General features: G+C 36.9%; 1 protein-coding gene across 4 annotated transcripts; it reads right to left on the bottom strand.

Moving 5' to 3' along the window:
* Positions 1–12,645: 12,645 nt before the first annotated feature.
* LOC129257976 (uncharacterized) lies at positions 12,646–22,415 on the bottom strand. 4 transcript variants are annotated; one of them, XM_064096139.1, is made up of 4 exons: positions 22,284–22,415; positions 17,189–19,059; positions 16,092–16,151; positions 12,646–14,385 (listed from the first exon to the last, which is right to left on the bottom strand). In XM_064096139.1, exon 2 carries the CDS (start codon positions 18,796–18,798, stop codon positions 17,650–17,652), a length of 1,149 nt encoding a protein of 382 aa, XP_063952209.1. In that variant the 5' UTR covers positions 18,799–19,059; positions 22,284–22,415; the 3' UTR covers positions 12,646–14,385; positions 16,092–16,151; positions 17,189–17,649. The 4 variants fall into 4 exon arrangements, 3 of the variants coding, with proteins under 3 accessions (XP_063952209.1, XP_063952207.1, XP_063952208.1); XR_010292858.1 differs by lacking the exon at positions 17,189–19,059 and having other exon boundaries at positions 22,284–22,413; XM_064096137.1 differs by having other exon boundaries at positions 16,092–19,059.
* Between the last annotated feature and the right edge of the window lie 255 nt (positions 22,416–22,670).

Raw genomic sequence — 22,670 nt, 5'->3', positions numbered from 1 at the left:
TGTATGTTCATGGTCGCATGAAATCTGACCAATGAAATCATAGAAATTTCGGCAATTGCTCTTCAATCAGTGAGCTGAGTTTCGCGAGCAGACAAAGCACGTGGCTGTATGTACCGATGCGACAATCAGCGACATGCGATTGGTGGTTTAGTTCACCCATCGAGCCAATTAGCGAAAGGCGCATTACATAAGCACGCTTTCTTCGACACGACCCTGGCCCTACTATGCCTACAGTTCAGTGCACTGGCGCTGGCCGCCGACTGTATATATACATATTCATGAGCTCAGAGTCCCGCTACAATTAAGGGGACTGCATGCGCTGGCGCTGGCCTAGCTGGTACGAGTGCGAGCGTAGTTAATTTGGCAAGTATCCAAAGTGTGGTCCAGGTATGGACGACTAGGAAGAGTCGCCATTTTCGAACTGTGAGTTACCCAATAAATCTGTCATCAGATAATCAAATTCGAGATAACAGTTGATTCGTTGAGTGCTATAACTTTCATAGTTTCATGTCAACAAGATAGAGATAAAATGGTTTGATGTGACAGAGGTACACGCGAGCACATGCAGTCAATCAAGTACAAATTGTCTACGTATACCTGAATGAACTATAGCTTTATCAGTCTATCATTACCGAACCCCGAACCGAACCAATGTTCGGCAAATTTCTGCCGAACCTTGCCGAACCGAACCGAACCCGAACATGGCGCCTGACTTGCAGCACTATGCAAAACTTTCAGTTAAACAACTATGTTATCTTTACAAACGTTGGAGAAGAAAGTGTGCGTGGAATTGTCACATATGTTCATGAAAGCTTTGCAGATCAGGTTAGAGAAGTCAGTTATGCTGCAAATTTCACTGAATGTGTTTGGGTTAAGGTGCGACTGAGAGGAAAAGACTCTTTGATACTGGGAAGTATATATCGCAGTCCAACTTCTAGTAGAGATGATGCCAGCTCAGAAAAATTGAACGAACTACTACGAGAAGTCACAAATGGAAATCCCTCTCATCTTCTAGTCATGGGTGACTTCAACTATCCCAATATTAATTGGGAAAATTGGACATCTCGTAGTTCCAATGAACAGTTGATTATAGATTGTCTCAGTGACTGTTTCTTGTATCAACACGTCAACGAGCATACTCGTTATCGCACAGGACAGCAGCCGAGTATCCTAGACCTTCTAATTACCAATGATGAAGGAACTATAGATGAAATATCATACCTACCTGGCCTTGGACTTAGTGATCACATGTGCATCCTATTCAATATGAACCTTTACATTGAACCAACAGCTGGTAAAGGAGAACGGTATCGTTACCATAAAGGAGACTATCAGGCAATAAACAATGCAATGATGGTTGTGGATTGGGATGAAGAAATGAATGAAATGAACGTAGATGAAGCATGGAATTTCTTCTCATGTAGTCTTCAAACTGCCATTGACAAATGTATTCCAAAATCTAAGGGAATTCGATTGAAGAAAAAGAAATTATGGATGACGAGGAAAGCTCTGAAGCAACAGCGTAAGAAATACAAGTCCTGGAAAAGATTTAGAGATGGTGGACAAGCAAATATGATTGACTACAGAAAATCAAGATGTGAGGCTATCAAACTGCGTAAGGTGACAAGAAATCTCAGAAGGAAGTTTGAAAAAGACATTGCCCTAAATGTCAAGGCAAACCCAAAGGCATTTTGGAAGTATGTGAACAGTTCCCTGAAGTATCGTTCAAAATGTGGAGTGATGCAGAACAATCAAGGAATTACTGCTGAGAGTGATGAAGAAAAGGTAGAATTGTTCAATGCCTTCTTCAGCAGTGTCTCTACAGAAGAAGATTTAGAGCAAGTCCCATTGCTAGATCACAGACACAGAGGGAACATGTTGTCTGACGTAGAAGTAAGGCCAAGCATGGTAAAGAACAAACTCAAAATGCTGAAGACCTGTAAGGCAGCAGGACCTGATGGGTTTCACCCAAAAGTTCTGAGAGAAACAGCAGAAACGCTATGTGTACCCCTTACACTCATCTTCAGGAAGTCACTGAAAGAGGGTGTCCTCCCACAGGCATGGAAAGATGCCAACATAACACCCATTCACAAAAAAGGTAGCCGCAGTGCTGTAGAGAACTACAGACCAATCAGTCTAACTTCAGTCATTTGCAAGATTTTGGAATCAATCATACGAGATGCTGTTGTTAAGCACCTTGTTGAGAATGATGTCCTGCATGACTCCCAGCATGGATTTCTACCAAATAGATCATGTGTCACACAGCTGTTAGAAGTCATGGAGCTCTGGACGTCAACTCTTGATGAAGGATACAAAGTGGATGCAATCTATCTTGACTTCAGTAAAGCTTTTGACTCCGTGCCTCACCAGCGGCTCATGAATAAACTTGAGTCATATGGTATTACAGGTTGTATCAAGAATTGGCTACATAGTTTCCTTTTAAGACGCAGACAAAGAGTTGCCCTTAATGGAAAAGTTTCTCGGTGGCTGCCTGTCCAAAGTGGAATTCCGCAGGGAAGTGTTCTCGGCCCCACCTTGTTTGTGATCTTTATCAATGACCTGCCTGAAGTTGTCGACAGCATTGTCAAGATTTATGCAGATGACACAAAACTATTTCGTGAAATCAAGCAAAGGAGTGACTGTGACCGACTTCAGGATGATCTAGATAAGCTGGTGGAGTGGTCAGAGAAATGGCAACTAAACTTCAATGCATCTAAGTGTAAGTCTCTACACATAGGAAAGCAGAGCGTACACTTTCAGTACCAGATTGATGACACTGTGCTTGAAAATGTCAGCGAAGAGAGAGACTTAGGAGTTATCATTGACTCTGACTTGAAGTTCCACTCCCATGTTGCAAGTGCCGTACTGAAAGCCAACCGTGTACTTGCTCTGATCAGGCGTACTTTCATTTATAGAGATAAAGATACCATTGTTAAATTGTACAAAGCATTGGTGAGACCTATTCTTGAGTATGGAAATGCTATTTGGCACCCAAGGTATGTCTGTGACCTTAAAGCCATTGAAAAAGTTCAGCGACGTGCGACCAAGTTGGTGCCATCATTGAAAGATCAAGACTACAGTAGAAGGCTTCGTTCCTTGAAGTTACCTTCCATTCAGTACAGAATGCGAAGAGGGGATATGATACAGACGTACAAGATCATCAATGGCATTGATGATTTGAACAAGGAGATGTTCTTTACATCTGCATCAACTCAGACAACACGTGGACATCTATGCAAATTGTATGTGAAGAGAAGCAGACTGGATGTTAGAAAAAATACTTTCAGTGCCAGAGTTGTAAATGACTGGAACTCCTTGCCGGCAGAGATAGTTACTACATCAACGTTGAACAGATTCAAGTCACAGTTAGACAAGTTTTGGTCTGCAGTGCAATATACTCACCCTTGGGAATAGTAACTCTGGCACAGCACACAGGCACACGTTATTTTAATAGTTAGATGGAGATAGCAACAGTGATAGACCTGGAAACACGACTGCATAAGTAATTGCATTTTTCCAGTAGATCCGGTAATAAAGGTAATAAAGGTAATATATGGGTATTACTATATCATCGTCGATCTAGATCTGGTACAGTTACATAAACTGAACTTTGTGAAATCATAAAATCTAAGCTGAAAAACAATCACACTGAAGATCGCCAACACAGATAGGCACACGTGGGACAGTGTATATTATAATTCCATTGCTGGAATAAAGACCCGACGGAAGTGCCCAAATCCTGAATTTTATGTTTTCGGAAAGAGTTCCATATGCACCCCCCACCAAAAATAACAAAAGATTGTTGAGACTTCCGGTTCGTTCACTTCAGATTTTCCTATCATTTTTTTTTACTGTTGCTTACCTTAGTTGGGACTCGAACTTAGCCAGGCGGCTTCTTGAGAGTAAAAATCATTTACTAACGTATGCTTACTCTCAATGAAGCCAGGGATTCCTTCCTATTCATCTGCGTGTACCGCCAAAAAACCTGAAACTTTCGCCCCAGAAATGTCTACTTCCCCAACGTTACGCGACGCACGCGTCAGTAACATTGGGGAAGTACAATAGGAAACAAGATGGCAGCGTAAACATCGGGCGAGTCTCTTCCGTCTTTTCACAATATATAGGAAGGAATCCCTGGCTTCATTGAGAGTAAGCATACGTTAGTAAATGATTTTTACTCTCAAGAAGCCGCCTGGCTAAGTTCGAGTCCCAACTAAGGTAAGCAACAGTAAAAACAAAATGATAGGAAAATCTGAAGTGAACGAACCGGAAGTCTCAACAATCTTTTGTTATTTTTGGTGGGGGGTGCATATGGAACTCTTTCCGAAAACATAAAATTCATGCAACATCACCATCTTTAAAAACAATAAAAACTAATATTCTTACTTTTCACAAAGTTTCACTTCTTTTTCATGCTTCTATCCAAGGCTCGACATTAGCGGTGGCCCGGGGCCACCAGAAATTCACCTCGGGCAACCATTATTAAAAAAATATTAAGTTTTGGTGGCCCGAATCGGGCAACCAATAATTTTCAGAATAGCGCAATTTTTCTCCCCATTTTGCACGCATTTATCAACTTTCTACAGTTCAAATTGCAAGCCTGTTCGTCATGCGCCCTTTTTGTTGATCTACACACAAACACACACACAAAGTTGGCTTACCGCTATAGCATTAAGTAGCTTTTATCCAGCCGGCCGGCCGGCTGGCGTGAGCTTTTGCATGCTTGAAGCAGCTGTGCATTAGCAGCCTATTCAGACACAGGGAGCTGTAATACAAAATGTTGCTGCTAAGAAATCTTCCACAGAACTGTGAAAATCCAAGTCAAAGTCACATTTTACACCAATGAAATGCCCTTCGACAGACCTTTTTGCTAAAATCTGGTGTATCCTGATTATTTGCAAGCATTAAAAAGAGGAATCATGACCTCTCTTTTGACTAAAAAAGACCGATTTCCAAATGAAAATAATACACATAAAAACACATAGGTGAGTACATCACAGTCCCACATGTGCATTTGTATGTATGTTGTTACTTGGTTTCTTTCGAAGCTGTGTCTTTTCCGGTCTTTTCTAGCCAAAAATAAACAGACAGTTACTTTCTTTCTTGTTTATAAATGACTTCTTAAACAACTCTTGACAAAGTAAATACTTTGGGAAGGCATTTCATTAATATGAAATTTTTCCAACATTTTGGCAAATTTAGGGAAGGAATTTTCTCACACTTTTTTTTTGCCGTTTTATTTTCTTTCATTTTTTTTTGACAGTGGTTAAACCATTTATTCATTTTTAATGTTTTTCTTTATATTTTTCGGGCCACCAAACTTTAATATCGGGCCACCAAAAAAAATAATTTGAAGGTTTTGGTGGCCCGAACGGGCCACCACCAAAAAAAGTTAATGTGGAGCCTTGCTTCTATCACTCTCAAAATGGGTGATTTAGAGCCAGTAACATTTTCCTCACACGTATTAATTTACTGCCAATTCCAAAATATTGCAACCTGCGCATGCGTGGAAATCGCAGCTTAATTCATGAATATTCATGATAGGACTATATCGGGTACATTTCGCCACGGTTTCGCATTTGCATCAGATCCTGATTGCGATCTGTCTATAGTCCTATTCATGAATATTCATGCGCAATTTGCGTTTGCAATGTTTTTGAATCGGCAGTGAATTAGTACGTGTGAGAAAACTGTTACTGGCGTTAAATCACCCATTTTGAGACTAACCGGAGGATGGATATGGAGTGAAATTAGAATGAAAAGTAAGAAGATAAGTTTCTTATTCTTTTTAAGGTCGTTTTGGTGCATGATTTTTACAATAAATATGCATTTAGTGATTTTAGTCCCACCTTTGTCACTCGGAGTATCAGAGCGAGTTCACCACCTCGATGTTCAGGTAGGTGTAGCGTAGTGTAGCGGTAGTGAAGTGAAGTGGAGCCTACATGAACATCACTTGAGGTAGCATAAAGGTTACCATCATGGTAACATTGTCATCCATTGGTAACTTGCATGGAATCCTTGGTTTTAATTACCTGTTGATCATAGTTACCATGGAAGTTAATATTGGAGGATTAAGTTACCATAATAGTGTAGTAACTTTTTTGCAACAGGGCCCTGGGGTGCCTTACCATACAAAATGTTTGCATGATGGGGGACCCAAACTAAGCTACCTTTCTTTACTTCACACTTCGAAAATTATAAACTATTGAATATTTAAACAGATTGTTTTATTCTAAATTGTGGTAAATATTCTAAATATCATTACCCCAGAAGAAAATAAAAAAAAACTCACAGAAACAAATATTTCTTGCCTTCTATTTAAAACACCTGCGCCTATAGGGAATAATTTTCCTGGTATCGCATCGCAATTTGCTCTACATTTTTGAAAGACTGCTATGCATAAAGTCTTTTGTATAGCATATTTGTTTACATAGGACTGTACATTACTTAGTTGAGAGCTTTTCTCTGATAAATGACCAAACACTGTACTACAGCTCTAGCCTATTAGGAGCATATAGCTGATATATATATATATTTCAATATTCATTTGATTATTATTATTATTGAACAAATTATTAATGGATTGCTCTGAAATCCTGTACATGTCTTTGTTGGACTATTTTCATCGAGATCTGACCCCCCCCCCCCAGACATTTTGATAAAGGGGTACATGTATATGAGATGCGATGAATATGAAATATTTAGGTCTCCCTTCTACTAGTATAACTAAGCTAGGACCTAGGTAAACCTTTCCCTCCTCTTTTTTATGTATGTTTTTCATTTTAAAAGTGTATTTTTTTAAATAAAAATTACTGTTGAAAAGACACAAACAAATGACAAATAACAGTTCTTTACAAGTACATGTTTTCTGTTTTAAATTATTTTCAGAATATGCCCTTCCCCACAAAGAACAAATGGGCACTGTTGGGCATCATGGCAGCATTCTTTGGTTCTGGATTTGCAGCACCATTCATCCTTGTAAGACATCAATTGCTGAAGAAATAGATTCACTAATTGTACAGGTTAGTATCAGGGAAAAGGTTGAAACAAGAAAATAATTGAAGGAAAATGAAACCTTTGGAACAAGATGGCTTTGTGAAAACAGAAAAAATGAAAGAAAGAGATGAATGAAAGTTTGAGAAAAATTGAATGATTAGTAAGAAAGTTATGAGCATTTGAAGTTAAGATCACTGGCAAAGCCGCCCCCCCTTTTGAGAGGCAAAATGAACATTTTTATTAGATCATTATTGTAATGTAGACCCTCCCATTGGCAATTCGACAAAGATGTGTGATGTCATATGTGAACAATTTTCCCATTGTTTTTCTTTATATTTCACTTCAAATGCCTCTTTTATCACATATATCAGTAGATAGTAGAGCTTGTAATACAGATTTTCAAAGAATATTTTTTATTATGGATAAAGAGTTTGAATCACCATAAGAAAGAGCAACTTTATGGAAATCCAGGTGTTTCTTAAGGCTGTTCGTAAGTTAAGAGCGACTTTAAGAACGACTGGTGATCCTTTCTTGTGTTAAATAGTGTACACCAAAATGTTCATTGGCGATGGTTTAGCGCGTAAGAAAGGATCACCAGTCAATCTTAAAGTCGCTCTTAACTTAAGAACAGCTTTATGAAACGGCTCCAGCAGTGTCATAATTTTTCTACAGGAAATTTGTAAAATGTCCTTTGTAAACAAGGAGGTCACACCACATTGTCAAGAAATCAATGAATTTATGGATATACTGTACATTCATACAGTGTATCTAGAAATTTTGTAGAACCAACATGCATTTTATATGTTGACGAATTGACTTTGCTGGCTTTCCATAGTCGCGATTGATCGGATCAATCGCAACTCTTTGTAAGATGGGCTCCATGTTGAACAGATTTCTGTGGTCCCTGTACATGTAGCTGGTTGAATTGAATTGGAGTACAGGGGTCTGTTGCAGAAAGAGTTGCGTTTAAACGCAAATCAAAAAGTCCCAAATACGCGCTGTTGATTGGTTGAAAATCAAGTTACGCATGATTTTTTTATTGCAACTCTTTCTGCAACGGGCCCCAGTCAAAACAAATCTTTTCTTGGAAGCATCACAAAGTATATACATGTAGCAGTCAAGTCAAGGCCAATGAACATCAATTAATCTTATCACACACCACACATGTTCTACATGTAAATGTAGAAAAACTTTTTGTTTTATGGAATCTTATTATTTGGAGGTTTTGTCTTCAGCATTAAATTGTAGGCCTCCCTCAAAGTCGCAGAATAAAAAAAAAATTGGCAAAGTGTATTTAGTCTATGTCTGGCTGCAGGAATCACTCTGTACATTTCATTGCCATATTTACAAGTTTGGGCAACTGAATTACACTTTTGATGTGGGTATAATTTTTTTATCTTAAAAAAAAAGAATCATAGATTTGTTGGGTATTGAGTATTGAGAAACTGATAATAATAAGTAAGACTGTGAGTTTATTTGGATTATTATTGGTGTGGAAGTAGTTTTTCGCATCTGCATAGCATAAGTGATATACATGTATAGACGGCGCTTAAGATAAGACTTAAAATGAAATATAAAAATAAACAATAAAACTTAGATAATAATGGTTATCAAGTATTGGAGCTTGAATGAAATTACTTTCATCTTACTAGACCAATGAGAGAGGTCATTTGGGTCAATAAACTTGACCATGTTGTGACTTTACATTTTCACAATCATTATGAAATTAGAAGTCCCTATATGTGTTTGAACTTTGATATAATGTCATCAGGTGTGAGCCATTTGTAATTATATTGTCCTTGTAAATGCCTGTTCAAGAGCTCCACACATACAAAACATTCCTTTAAAATAATTTCCCTGGGAGTCTGTAGTGTGTTTACTTACAACAAATACAAGTACATGTAAGATGCGTTGTATCATCTTCACAGGCTGATGTTGTCATTTTATATTTTTATTTCATTTTTCATATGCAGATTTATAGTCCTCCACCGTGGCCCATTGGAACATAGGTGATGTGAGATGCAAAAGAGATACATGTAGATGACAGACAATCGCACACGCAGGACCAGCTAGTTTAATTTAATTTGATTTGAAACATAATTATCAATTTACTACCATTGTTATTCATGAATCCTTGTATAAATGATAGAGCATGAAATCTATTCCAGGATTCTTCAAAAGTATGCAATGGGTGAACTGAGAAGAAGAATGTCCTTTTTTACATGAAGTGAAGTGATAGTGTTGATTTGTATATAGTACTATAAACCGCTTTGATGTTTCTTACAGTCAGAGTCAGACGCACAAATTTGTATGTTGGAAGCAGGAGTGGTTACAGGGTAGCTAATAGAAGCATTCCTTCTCGCACAAAAAGAAGCTTCTTCTTAATAGATACCTCTTCAATACACATTTCCATGTTGTTGCTTTTTTTCTTATGGTGCTGCCTTTTAAAATGGTGTGATATTTATTTCAGGCAGTGCAGTGGACCAATTTGACTTTAATTATTCATGCACAATAATATAATTTAGGTTTTGAATTGAAATGATCAACTACAAGGCAGTTAATGATATCTTTAAATGTGGCACTGATTCACATTGTACTGACCACCAAATTCCACAGGAAAAAAACATTTTCAATATAAAAATGAGAGATCTGATCAGCAGCCGTTTTCATTTTGCATTTTCCATCACTGATGTGCTATTTGAATGTGTTTTACATCGATTTCATGTAAGATGTTGAATAAATAGAATTAATGTATTGAAAATATTCAGTGTTTTTAACCCAGTCATGGTGGTTTATTAAGGAGTCATGGTTTAGATTGATATGAAATGTAATTGTAGATAAGAAAAATCGGACCTTCATGTTAATCAAGTACATGTTTGTCCCCAATGTTTTACATGTAGGTAAAGGTCATGTGTGCGCTATGAACGCCTAGCTTAGCCGGGTATTATAGGAGCGCCTTGAGCACCTAACAAGGTGGATATGTGCGCAATATAAATACCCTATATTATTATTATTATCAAGAAAAAAAAGGAGGAGAAAAATAATAAAGAAGCTATATGACTTGTTTTTTTTTCAAATCGATTATCACAAATTGCATTTCACATGCAGCATTCAACAGTATTTTTAGCTTTCTGAAACTTTAAAGGCCAAAACCATATATAAACTACATGTAGTAAGCCCACAGAGCATAGCATACGAGGGGCAGTTGTCACCAGGTTCCATGACATTTGCTCTCGCAACTATTGCTCCGCTCGTAATTCCTCACTAATCAAATGACTAAACTTCAACCCGAGGTTTAACGCTATATCTTAGACAAAATTGAGCCCGGAGCAATTATCCCAGGAGCAAATGTTGTGTCACCTGTCATCAGTGGTGGATCTCGCCAGGTTGAACACAATACCATTTCGGGTGGGTGTTTCATAAAGCTGTCGTAAGTTATGAGCGACTTGAAGAACGACTGGTGACCCTTTCTTAGGAATTAAATCAACGTCAAAGGAAATCTGGTGTGTATCATTTCAGGATCACCAGTCGTTCTTGAAGTTGCTAGAAACTTACAAACAGCTTTATGAAACGGGGCCCCAAGGGGCCATATTGTTTTTGCACAAAAGTCTGCCTCTCCAAACTAATGTGTGTAATCCGCGCCTGGTTGTCTAAAAAATGTGCATTTATGTGTGTGTGTGTTGGGGCAGGATCCTTCTTCAATACATGCACTATTAAAAGAGCAAGTATGCATATCCAAATGTGGGGTCAACTTAAAGCATAACCCAGTGTTGGTAGATCTTCCCCCTTCCTCCCCACCCAAAATCAAATTAAAATAAATAAAATATGCAAGTGTATGCATTTTTGGGGAAGATTTTTTTTTCAGAAGTTACCCAAGCTATGTCTCGAGTCCTTCAATTTCACTTCTAAAAATGCATCAGTGCCATAGTGATCAGCTTGGAGTGACCTTCACTCCCTTGTTTTAAAGTTACTCCGAAAACATATTTGATATCTGTGACCCCTGGAAAAATTCTACATATGACCCTAGTTGCCACCAAAAGTCTGTGATACGAGTCCCCTACCTCGATAGTCGATACACTAAAAATGTTTTCAGATTAATTAAAACAATGTAAGTGATGAGAAAGAGTGGGAGAGATGGGGGAGGAGGAAGAGAGAGAAAAAAAGAGATCGAGAGAGTGAAAAAGGAAAGGAGATGCTGGAGATAGTTTAATGAGAAGGTTAAAGACCAATGGGGGAGGAGTGGTCTATTATTATCTTTTAATTTTTTTAAATTTTAAATTTCCCTATTATACCACATAACTCATCACAATACAATTGTTCACTCTGTTCATTCATTTACACGATGCATACACTCAAACCAGTTAATATACTGACAATCTCGTACCACATAAATTATTCATTGAAAGGAAAATTAACCCTGAAGTAGGTTTTAATAAAAAAAAGTTTTTGATTTATGAAATCACACGCAAGCAGTTATACCATTGTCATGTAAAATGATTTCCATAAATTCACATTTTTATAACTATTCATGATGAATGAAAATATTTTCTTGTAGAATATGGTAAGAAAAATGAGGAGGCTGAAGATATATCTAATGCACAAATAAAACTTTCATTTCTTGGGGGAGAAATTCACATCTTATGGAATTGAATTCAACACATGAATTTATGGGGGAGCTGCTCGTTTGTGACGTCACAAAATAAAAACTTGAAAAATTCACGCTCTGTTATATTTTGATAGATTATCAATAGTTCTGGTTATTTAAAGCCAGTATCACATCAGAGTAGATTTCCCCTTTAAAATGACAAATCACTCTGATTGTTCGTGAACAATCGATCAATATCAATCCTTTACAAAATCAACCACTTCAATTAGTTGCATATTACATCCATGACATAACATTTGCTCTGGTCTTTATATCTCAGGGGGCATAGGGTTAGAGATAGGATTGTAATAAGAGTTTTTGGTTCAGAATAATGCAAAGATAAGGATCATGGCCTATTTCATTTTGAAGGTCAAGTTTTCTGTTTAGGCTTGCAGATTTTCCATCGGATCAATTGTCGCCGGAGCAAATGTCATGGATCCACTACATCATCTTTCACATAAATCATACATGCATGTACATCATGCAATAGATCACTGCAATCACCAACGATACACAATCTACCATATCAATCATAAATAATACAATCAATCACTCCAATCAGTCAAAAATGTTACACAATCCAATCAATCAGTCATATTACACAATCTACAATATCAATCATACACATTGTAGTGCAATCAATCAGTCATATTACACAATCTACAATATCAATCATACACAATGCAATCAATCACTTATCAACTGAAAATTCACATTACACAGACAATCATACATGTAGTATAATAATTCATAAAACAATCCTACAATCACTTAAATCTAGTTACTTCATTACCAGTCACTTATTACAATCGTTATCATTCATATAGTACATTCATCACTGCACAATGAGCAGGACAGTCAACCTTACTTTAATAGGTGAAATAAAATGGGACAAAAATAGTTTTGACTCATCATATTCACTCACATCGTAACATGCATTGAAATTCACATCACTCACAATCTAGAAACAGTTACTGATAAAAAGGAAATAATTCCAGTTAATATATCTTTTAAACTTTTTTGGTTTATTAAAAATAAGTTATTGTCTTTCATATACAGATTTTATCTGAAATATAAGAATTTTTTTTCTTTACATTTTCTTCTTTTTTTTTTAATACAATTTTCTCCTTTTACACATATTTTGTGCTTTTTCTTCTTGTACATTTCTCTTCACGTCAGAAATTTTCTGAACACTGGAAAGGAAAGTTTACATATTATTAATCATTCACAAAACTTCACAGCTGCTCTTTAACAAAAATAATCCCCTCAATCAAATTGCGTACATGTATACTGTGGGATAAATCCAATTTTAGTACTGGCGATTCTGTATTATACAAATACATTCATATTTTTTCTTTTAGAACAGCTCTGAACCATTGTGTTACAAGAGTTTTGTAATGACATGACAATCATCAGTTTATAATATTCCCTTTTTCTAATCATGTATTCAAGGGTTATGGCCCGGGGGGGCCACTTACATTGACGAGTGGATACCATGCGCGACCAAAAAAACACGTAAAAAGGATGTCTTTTTCACGATAGGGCACGTTACGTACGTAACGTGATAAGGGTGTCAAAAACACAAAAATAATGAAAAAAGGGTATCTATTTCGCTAGGACAATTACGTGTTTAGGGTCGAATTTGCGGGGATGATAAAACAAAATTAAAATGTTTTATAAAGGATGTCCTTTTTGCCCCAACACTTCGTGTTTAGAGTCCAATTTGCGCGAGGTGTAGAAGATGGGGTCGTACTAAACCAAATTAGGTAAAGCCGACGACCGAAGGACCCGTAACAATAAAACATTCCTGTACTTGTTTAGGGGTTCATTTCAGGGAATATTTGCCAAGAGTATCGTTTTGTTTCCAATACTTGTTAAGGGTAGGGTTTCACACGCCAATACATGTTAAGGGGTGCATTTTCAGAATATGGAAATTACGTGTTTAGGGTGCTTTTCGAGACCCCATGGTCGCGCATGGTATCCACTCGTGAATGGAACTGGCCCCCCCGGGGGTTATGGTAGAATTGACAATGTCAAAATGACATGTACTTCTTGGACCCCCCCCCCAAAAAAAAAGGGGGGAGGGGAGGTAGATGTAAGAAGTGCTTACAAGAAGTTAAATCCCAATCCTCATTGCAAATTTTAAGTTTGATTTGTAAATGTCAATAATAGGACTATAAAATGAAACAAACTTCCCAGATTGTCATGTCATTAGCCAACTGATATTGAATGCATGGCAGAAAATATTTTGAATGTTCATGCACTTTGGTAGATCATCCCATCCCCCCCCCCCAAAAAAAAAATGAGGTTTTTCCTCAAATGTGAACTGGAACTGGAAGACATTTCAAATGAAATGCATCACCATGACCCACATGTATCACAACAGAGTTTGTGATATATTTTATGCCATGCATTTTGTGCATACAGTTTGAAAGAGAAACTTGCTCCAAAAATCAATGTAAAATTCACAATTATTTAGTCATTCTTGAAAAAAAATCAAAATTACTAAAAAGATTGTGTTTGCAACACAGTCATAATCCTCCAAAATTTATATTTACTCTACAGGAAACAAATAAGTAGTAGTAATAATTGATGAATTAAGGATTGATAAATTTCAACTTTTGGAATCATGATTTTTAGAAGCAAATTTCTTTGTCAAAAGTAGATTTAAACATGATGAAACCGACAACTCTTGGGTGAAATCTTGGATGCAGTTTGATTACACAGCATGAGCTTTTTCCTAGCTGTTGAGAGTAGGATCCCATCATTTGATGTAGAACAAGCCGACAGCCAGTCAATATGGAGTTACCATTCATTGAGGAAATATCAAGTCCAGGCAGCACATCAGAGTGACAATGTATAAAAGTGGGAGAAAGAGAGAGAATGATTTTAGAATGAGAATCAAATTTAACCCTAAATCTCCCGGGGTATTTTGATTCTTGTCATTCCCGGGGGGGGGCCATTATGGCCCCCCCTTAAGATCTCGGCCGCCGATCGCGCGAGCGACGCAAAAATTTGCACGCTGGTAGTGTGCGATGTAATCTACAAGGCTGCATGGTAAAATTCTCCAAAATACTGAGATTTTATTTTATATGAATTAATTATGCTAATTTATGCATAAATCATACTTTTTGCTCTAATTCACTAAATAAAGCTCCTAGAATGCTAATTTTTGGTGAAAATATTCTTTGTAGCATTCTTAACAATCAGAATTTAAAAAAACTTCGGTTTGGAAATGAATTTCTTATGTATTTTATTGTTTTATGAATTTCTTATGTATTTCTTTGTTTTTTTACTTTTTGTTTTTTATTGTTTTTTCAATGGAAATCGTTCCAGACTTAATTCTGATCATAAACAAGGCAAAATTAATTAAGTTTAATCAGTAAAAGTAGAAATAATGATACATATATGAATTTTGGCTAAATACACAATTTGCATTGGATTTGTACATGAAATCACGTTTATGAGCAATTTTGGGTCTGACATGCACTTACATAATGTTGCGTAATTTTGTAACCGCGTACCCGGGCGTCACAAATTTGGTCTCAAAATTTGCGCGAGACTTGAAAGTATAAAGTCAGTGAGCGGCGAGGTCAAAAAAATTCGCGCAGCAGATATATCGCGAAAATTGTCGAGGGGGGGGCCATTATGGCCCCCCCCCGGGAGAATTAGGGTTAAAGAGCCATAATTTCATTGCATCTAGCCCTCTTACATATAATGCTTAAAGACACAACAATATTCAGATGATACATGTACATGTAGTTTCCTGATATTTAGTAACAAAGTGCTCAATAATGATACCGGGTAATTAAAAAAAATAATTTTTTATCACAGGGGCGAGCTTAAGACAAACTTCCCATAGGTTGAATATTCACTAAAATCAAACAATTTCTAGACAAAATTATGTGAACATGTGCTATACATGTACCTCTCATAGTCACACAGAATACTGTGATCCCTAAAGATTCAACTTGGGCTTCGTGACATGTTCATGAATTTCACAATTGATACTTCCTGTTCCTGGCGGATGTTCCATAAAGCTGTACTAAGTTATGAACAGCTTTACGCACAACTGGTAACCCTTGTGACTATAACACCTCTGAAAATTTAACATACATGTACCAGTAGGCCCCATTTCATTTTTTTTCTTTTAAAACTGAACAATATATATATACACATATATGGATTTTTTTAGGGGGGTAAAGTTTTTCCTTTCTTATCTAGATATACTCAGTAAATATACCGGTACGTAGAAATGGTAGAATGACGTGTTTCCTTGATATACAGTGTACATGTATGTAAAAAATATGTACATGTAGACCAATAAAAAATTGAAATAAAAAAGAATGTCTTGAAAAGGTCAAGATGGATAAAATAAACTACAAGGCAACACATCCCACAGGAGAATGGCTGAATAAGTGCTGATCACCAAACGATATTGATTTCTTACCAATTAAATGAAACTTGTCTGCACCATACTGCTGCTCTCAATCAGCTCTGCTAAAACAATCTGGAAATAACAAAGTAATACAAGAGTGTCAGTTTCTGTTTATATCTAGAGGTACACTAACTGGAACAGCTACTATATGCACATGAATATTATTATCAACATTTTACCAGAGTGCAGTGCTGTTTCAGCAAGTGTTCCATTATGCATGCATCAGATTTAAAAGATACTTTCCTTCCAGTTTACAATATACACAGACACAGCCTTAACATTTTTTAAAGGTACTAGAAAGTGCTAGAAGATGCTCCATAGAACTTCTATGAATAACATGAATCTTACTCCAAATCGGATACAGTATCATACTTCATGTTTCATGTTTGTTTAAGAAGGATTGATATGCTCTATAAGACGGAAGAGCTGGTCAAGTAAAAAAAGAACTTCCTACAAATTCTGTATTTGTAAGTGAGCCTCATGATTTCCTGTACATAGCAATTTAGAGGAAATTTAATCCCGAAAAACTTTTCCAGCATGTCAAGCATTTGATAGTACCTTTAAACTTCGCATTTTACACAATGAAACATAAAACTATACATTGTTATTTATGATTAACTGTGTCAAGTATACATGTACCATCTGGGCACTGTGACACATAGACTAGTGCTCAATTGCAAAATTGAAACAATACTTATGATTCTTTTTTTTTTTTTTTGGGGGGGGGGGGGTTCATTTCATGAAACTGTTCATAGATTATAAAATTTAAAAAACAAATCTATCAATGTCTTTGTGACTCTTTCTTATGCTTAAGAAGGTTCTCAGTAATTTCAAATTACTAATTTGTATTCCAATAAAAAACAATGTACATGCATCATACTACTTGTTAACAACTATATTTGAGAGTAAGGTACTTTTCACATCAAGATTTGCCAAGAACTACAGTTTTGGCCTTCGGGGTATTCCAGTTGTGCATGATTAACAGCTTTGTAAAATAGCCCCCAAGCCAAATCATGTTTTGCAATTGATTCCTAGTTTTGTGTTACAGACCCGAAATCTCTCTCCTCGTCACAATAACTTCCTATCACTGGATAAAATTATCAATTTACCTCGAGTGCATGCATTATGAATGATGATGTAGGCAGGTAGACCTTCTGCTCCACTTAACACTGTATGCCAAATGATTCATTCTCAGAAATTTGAAACATGTTTAGCACGTGACAAGGCAGACATGTAGAGTTGTCAGTTCACTGTTTACTCATTTGAGTCATCTTCAGTAGTACATGAAGTTATATCTGATTTACACTGTACAATAGAATGTTGAATGTTGTACGTGGGGCAAGGCATTCCTTGAGAGCATACATCATCAATTCATTTCCATTTTGATGAGCTTTAAAATTCATCATGCACTTACATCTTCACCAATCTTGTACTTTTTCTTTTTACAACTTTTAATGCACATTTACATCATATACAAGTTCACAAAACAATTGATGTTAACTGTCAGTAACCTTCTTTTCAAATACTACAAATGTACACCATCACCCTGGTTCATTATCACATCTTAATTTCAAGATTGAAAAGATTTTTGTGCATTCATGGAACATTTTGAACACCATTCAAGGGATGTATCAGTACCATTCAGATGTAAACATACGCCACCACTCATGACCTTCTTAACCCCAACTGTTTCTTCTTGATCAGACACACCAACTGATGAGCTCAGCTTCAACTTTGATTGGGGATTTATTTTGTCGAGGATTGTAGCTAGAGCACTTTGATTACAAAGCACACTCTTATAGTACTCCACTTCTTGCTCTAACCCTTTGATTTTCTGTACATAATCTGAATTTTCCTTACGAAGAGATTCATTTTCCTCTTGCAATAAAGTTTCGTTCCTCTTTAGTTCCTCAAACTCCTCTTTCTTTTTTAGTCTATTTTCTCTTGCAGCAATTGCATTTTTCTCATTTCGACTAATAGGAGTGGAATCCTCACCACCTTTCTTGGCCCTTTTCGCTTCCACCTTGCCCTGGGCAGCTTTTCTTTTGACACCAACTTTAGTAACATTAATTTTAGCTACTGAGAAAATGTTTGTATCCTGCCTGACTTTCGATGAAGTACTTGCAGCAGCTTCCAAAACAGCTGCTCTAGGACTTGGTTGAGATGTTGATTTCACAGGGAGTGGCGGAGCATTGAGAGCGCCTTTCTGGCAGGTAGGACTTTGCTCTTCATCTGCTGGCCTTGGAGATGACTTGCTGGTTTGGATGACATCTGCTTGATTCACTGCTGCACCACAAGTGCTGGTCTGCTTTCTCTGCACGGATGTTTCTCTTTCCAGCATACCTCTGCTTTCACTCTGCTCAAGTTGATGAAGCAGCTCTAAATACATGTGGCTGGTGTTGTTGAATGCCGTCTGTCCAGTTTCCAGCTCTTTCTCCATCTGGCAATACGACTCTGCCTCTGCACCACTGGAGAGAGGGGTCACAGGCATATCATCAGATGTGGATGAGTTAGCTGATGCTGGGCTCCCGCACGACTGATAACTTAACTTCAGCCCCATCACTGCTGCTTCATCTTCATCAAAGAAATTATGAGTGTCAGGAGACTCAAAGAGGGGACTGTCTTCTGGAGAAGGCGGGTATCCCGATATTGCTAGATCATTTTCATAATGAAACACATCCAGATCCATATTGCTGAAATCAAAATATGTGGCATCCATTGTTCGGTTTGCTCTTTAAGTTTTGGCCAGTGGCTCAAAAAGCTGAAGTTTGACTGAAAATGGGTTGAAGGTAAGTCTAGAAATAAGAGGTGACTGCCCTGTTCGAGACTGTACCTTCAGTGTAACTATGTAACTTTGTCAAATTCCATGAGGTGAATTGAATTGCGAATTCGGGATTCCAGTTTTTTCTGCTGTGCTGCTCGTCTTTTCAGATCAACTCCTGGAAGCTGGCCGGTAGCCACTTCTGGCTAATTCAAATATCTGCAGGTAGTCCAAGTAATGGAGAAAGCAGTCCAAATTGTTAACATATCAACGAATGTCAATTTAAGAATAAAATGAACGGGAATAGAAAAGAGTAACATCAGAAATGTTTTAACGTTTAAGATAAATTTGCCAAAGTTAAACAGTTGATCCGTGACAAATATATTACGAGATAAATGAAAATTTTGAAATAATTAGACTTGGATTCTTAAGCCTTAAGGCTAATTAATTGCTAACTTACAGTTAACAATTAGCCTTAAAAAGGGTTAACTAACCCTAATTTGACCCCATGTTAAAAGTTCAATCAAATCATGACAACCTCCCTTTAATGAAGACAGCTTACTACATGTAGATCTACCGGTCTACTACTCGTCTTGTCAATTTTGCTCTCTTACTCGAGTAAAAGTTGTTGAAACTTGGAAGTTGCAACTTGGAATCTTGTTCTGGAAATCTTTGTTACAACTTTTTAAACTGTTGAATATAGTCTAATTTCCCGGATTCCTGTGTCCAGTAAGATTGATCAAGAATTCTCCTTCCCTAAAATTACGCTTCTAGGCTTTGGGCGACCAAATCAAATCATGTCACATGAATGACATGGACCTATGATTTACAGCATTCTAAAATTGTCAAGGACATTCGATGGAAAATATCAATGGCAATGCTGGCTAAAATTAAATAACCAATGAATGGCTCCAACTTCACTTTCAGTGGCAGGTACAGTGCAAGTACGGTACTGTACTGTAAGAATAGTGTAAATATATTTTGTTATGTTAGTATTATTTAGCAGATGCCTATTTAGTATTAAACGTTATTCATTAACTAAGTTAGGCTGACATGCATGACATGTGATCCAGGCAGTAACTTGCAATGATTCTGAACTTCCTTCCTCTGGACTGAAGTGAATGAATTATGAACTTTTCATGAAGTCTTGCTTGCGGATTCGGCCAATGCCAATGGTCCAATCAATCATGCCACAGTCACAGCACAGGAGTGTGGCACAGCATGCACCACACCTCAGCCTCATCAACTTAGCCAGGCCCAGCTCAGCCACACTCCAGGCAAGAGTCCAGACCAAGTTTCCAACTCCAACTCCAACTCCAAGCAAAGGCACAGCCACCAGGGTTGTAATAAAAAACGTTTTTTATTAAAAAAAACAAATAAAACGTTTTTTATTGTTTTAAAACGTTTTAAATCGTTTTAAAACGTTTTTTTTCAACGAATGATGCAATTTTCTGTAAATCAATGAAACTATACACTACTGACACTAAATAGAGTATGATTTAAGCTCTTGATGTTTTAAATAAGAGATGACCACTATTTTGTTAATGAATTTCCAACAGAAGAGTTCATATTTCCCCAAAAATTACTAAATCATGGAAATTGAATGCCTACAAAAAAAGAACACTTAGTAAGTTGACACTTTATTCCTAATACATGTATACATGTAGTCCCAAGGTATATTGAGTCTTGTCAATCGGGGGGGGGGGGGGGGGGGGGGAGGAGAAGAATTCACACAATGGAAGAAATTGACGTACATGGGTTTTCAAAGCTTAATTTCATTACCGGTAAATCAATATATGTTTTATTTCATTTGAATCACTTATACCAATTTTAGTGCATGAAATACAAACTCAATTCAAATGTATAAATGAAGCCCTTGAAGTACTTTTTTAATTCAGGAATTCTGATCTAATGCAAAAGGATTTTAAAAAATCAGTAGGCCTATAGAATGTTTTTTTTAACCCTAATGAGACTTTGGGGGCTGCTTCAGCCCTCCCTCGTAATTTTTCGCGATAAATCCACTGCGCAAATTTTTTTTATTGCGTCACTCACAGACTTTCCTTTTTTTAGTCTAACGCAACTTATGAGACCAAAATCGTGACCCCCTGGTATGCGATTCCGAAATCATGCAACATTTTGTAAGTTCATGCAGACTCAAAATTGCCCAAATCCAATGCAAATACTGTTTTTAGCCAAAATTCATAAATGTGTCATTATTTTACCGATTAAAACAATTAATTTCACCTTGTTTATGGTAAAAATATATTCCCTATTTCCTATTTTTAGATTATGCCATGGGTAATACGCGTACCAATTTTCGTTGTGATCCCGCGATCGAAGGGCCCAGATCATAAGGGGGAGGGGGGCCTTCAGTCTTCTTATGAAATGAAATAGCCCAGTCTATTTAGGTTTACCGGTAATGTTTTTTTAACTTTTTTATGTATAGATTTTTAAAACTTTTTTTTATTACTAATATAAATTTTGGCAATAATTTTCCAATCATTAACAATAAGTACAAATAATGATACAGATACAAATTTTGGCAAGAACTCACATTGGGTTTATACATGAAATCACGTTTTTGAGCAATTCGGGATCTGATAATATGCACTTGTGGTGTATATCATAACTGCACACCAATGCATGCATCCCAAAAATAGTCTAGAACGATATGTCGTGGCCCTGTCATGTTTATGGATTTATCATAGAAAGTTTTAGGGGGCCATTAAGGTCCCCTGAAATTGTTAGGGTTAAGGTTTGCTAGCTGATTTTCTTACACTATTTAAAGTACTTTTCTTCATCTTTACAAAGCACAAAGTTTTACCGCTTTTGTGTGTACGGTGTGCCTCAAGAGTATGATGTCAGGTTTACAGTCTATTTGCAAAATATTATTGTGCTTGTGCACCACTTCCATTTCATTCAAGTACTTCTTTAACATGTATTTGAGCTCATTTGAAAAAAGTGTTTCTTTCCCTGTCCAAAAAGTGAGCACAACACTCAGATGTTTGTTAAAATGATAATATTCTTAATGTGGATTGGATCATTGATGTGCACAATTGAACAGGGAGAAAAGGAACAAGACAAAGCAATGGAGAAAGAAAGAAAGAAAGAAAGAAAGAAAGAGGAGAAAAGGAGTGGTGTTGAAAAAGAGTTTTAGTTGGAAGGAAATAATACACCTCTTAATAAAAAATGGTATTAAAAAAACAACATTCATCTAAAATCACATCCATGCAAATTTATAACACACAAGTCTATGCGGTGTTTTAAAACACGTTTTTTTTGTAAAAAAAACGGGTGTTTTAAAACGCGTTTTAAAACATGTTTTAAAACACACCGTTTAAAACGCGCCAACCCTGACAGCCACAGTTTAATCCAATTAAGGCCAATAACTAAAGATCAATTCCTGAGATTAGGGCATCATAAGCATTTTCTAATAAACTCACCGGTATTTGTTATAATTTCAATTATCACAGCACTGAACACAAACATTATGCATGGATTCTCCAGATCGAGGCGTAGCTAATTCAGACATACCTGTAGACCAGACAGAATGATTACAGAATTGTGCCGGGCCGGCTGGGCCGCGCCCCCGCGGCCTCCCGGCCGCTCGCGAGCCCCAGCCAGCTCGCGAGCTGTCGAAATTACTTAGTTGTGATTGGTCAACGGAGATCAGATGCTGCTAATACTCACTGCTAATTGGTCATTTATATATAGATCTTTGCATCATCGGTTCTCGTCTCTCATCTTGCTGCCCGAAACCGGTTTTCAGCATCAAACGTTGACATTACGTTGCACTCATTCGTGATGATGTCACCGAAGGGTATTCCCCA

The sequence above is a fragment of the Lytechinus pictus genome, chromosome 3 (assembly GCF_037042905.1).
Source record: "Lytechinus pictus isolate F3 Inbred chromosome 3, Lp3.0, whole genome shotgun sequence".
NCBI classification, from domain to species: domain Eukaryota; kingdom Metazoa; phylum Echinodermata; class Echinoidea; order Temnopleuroida; family Toxopneustidae; genus Lytechinus; species Lytechinus pictus.
The sequence above is the reverse complement of the archived record's forward strand: the minus strand, read 5'-3'. Positions and strand labels throughout refer to the sequence as shown.

What these genes read in the sequence shown, in the direction of transcription:
- LOC129257976 (XM_064096137.1), bottom strand. Translation starts at nt 18,798, where the DNA reads ATGGATGCCACATATTTTGATTTCAGCAATATGGATCTGGATGTGTTT.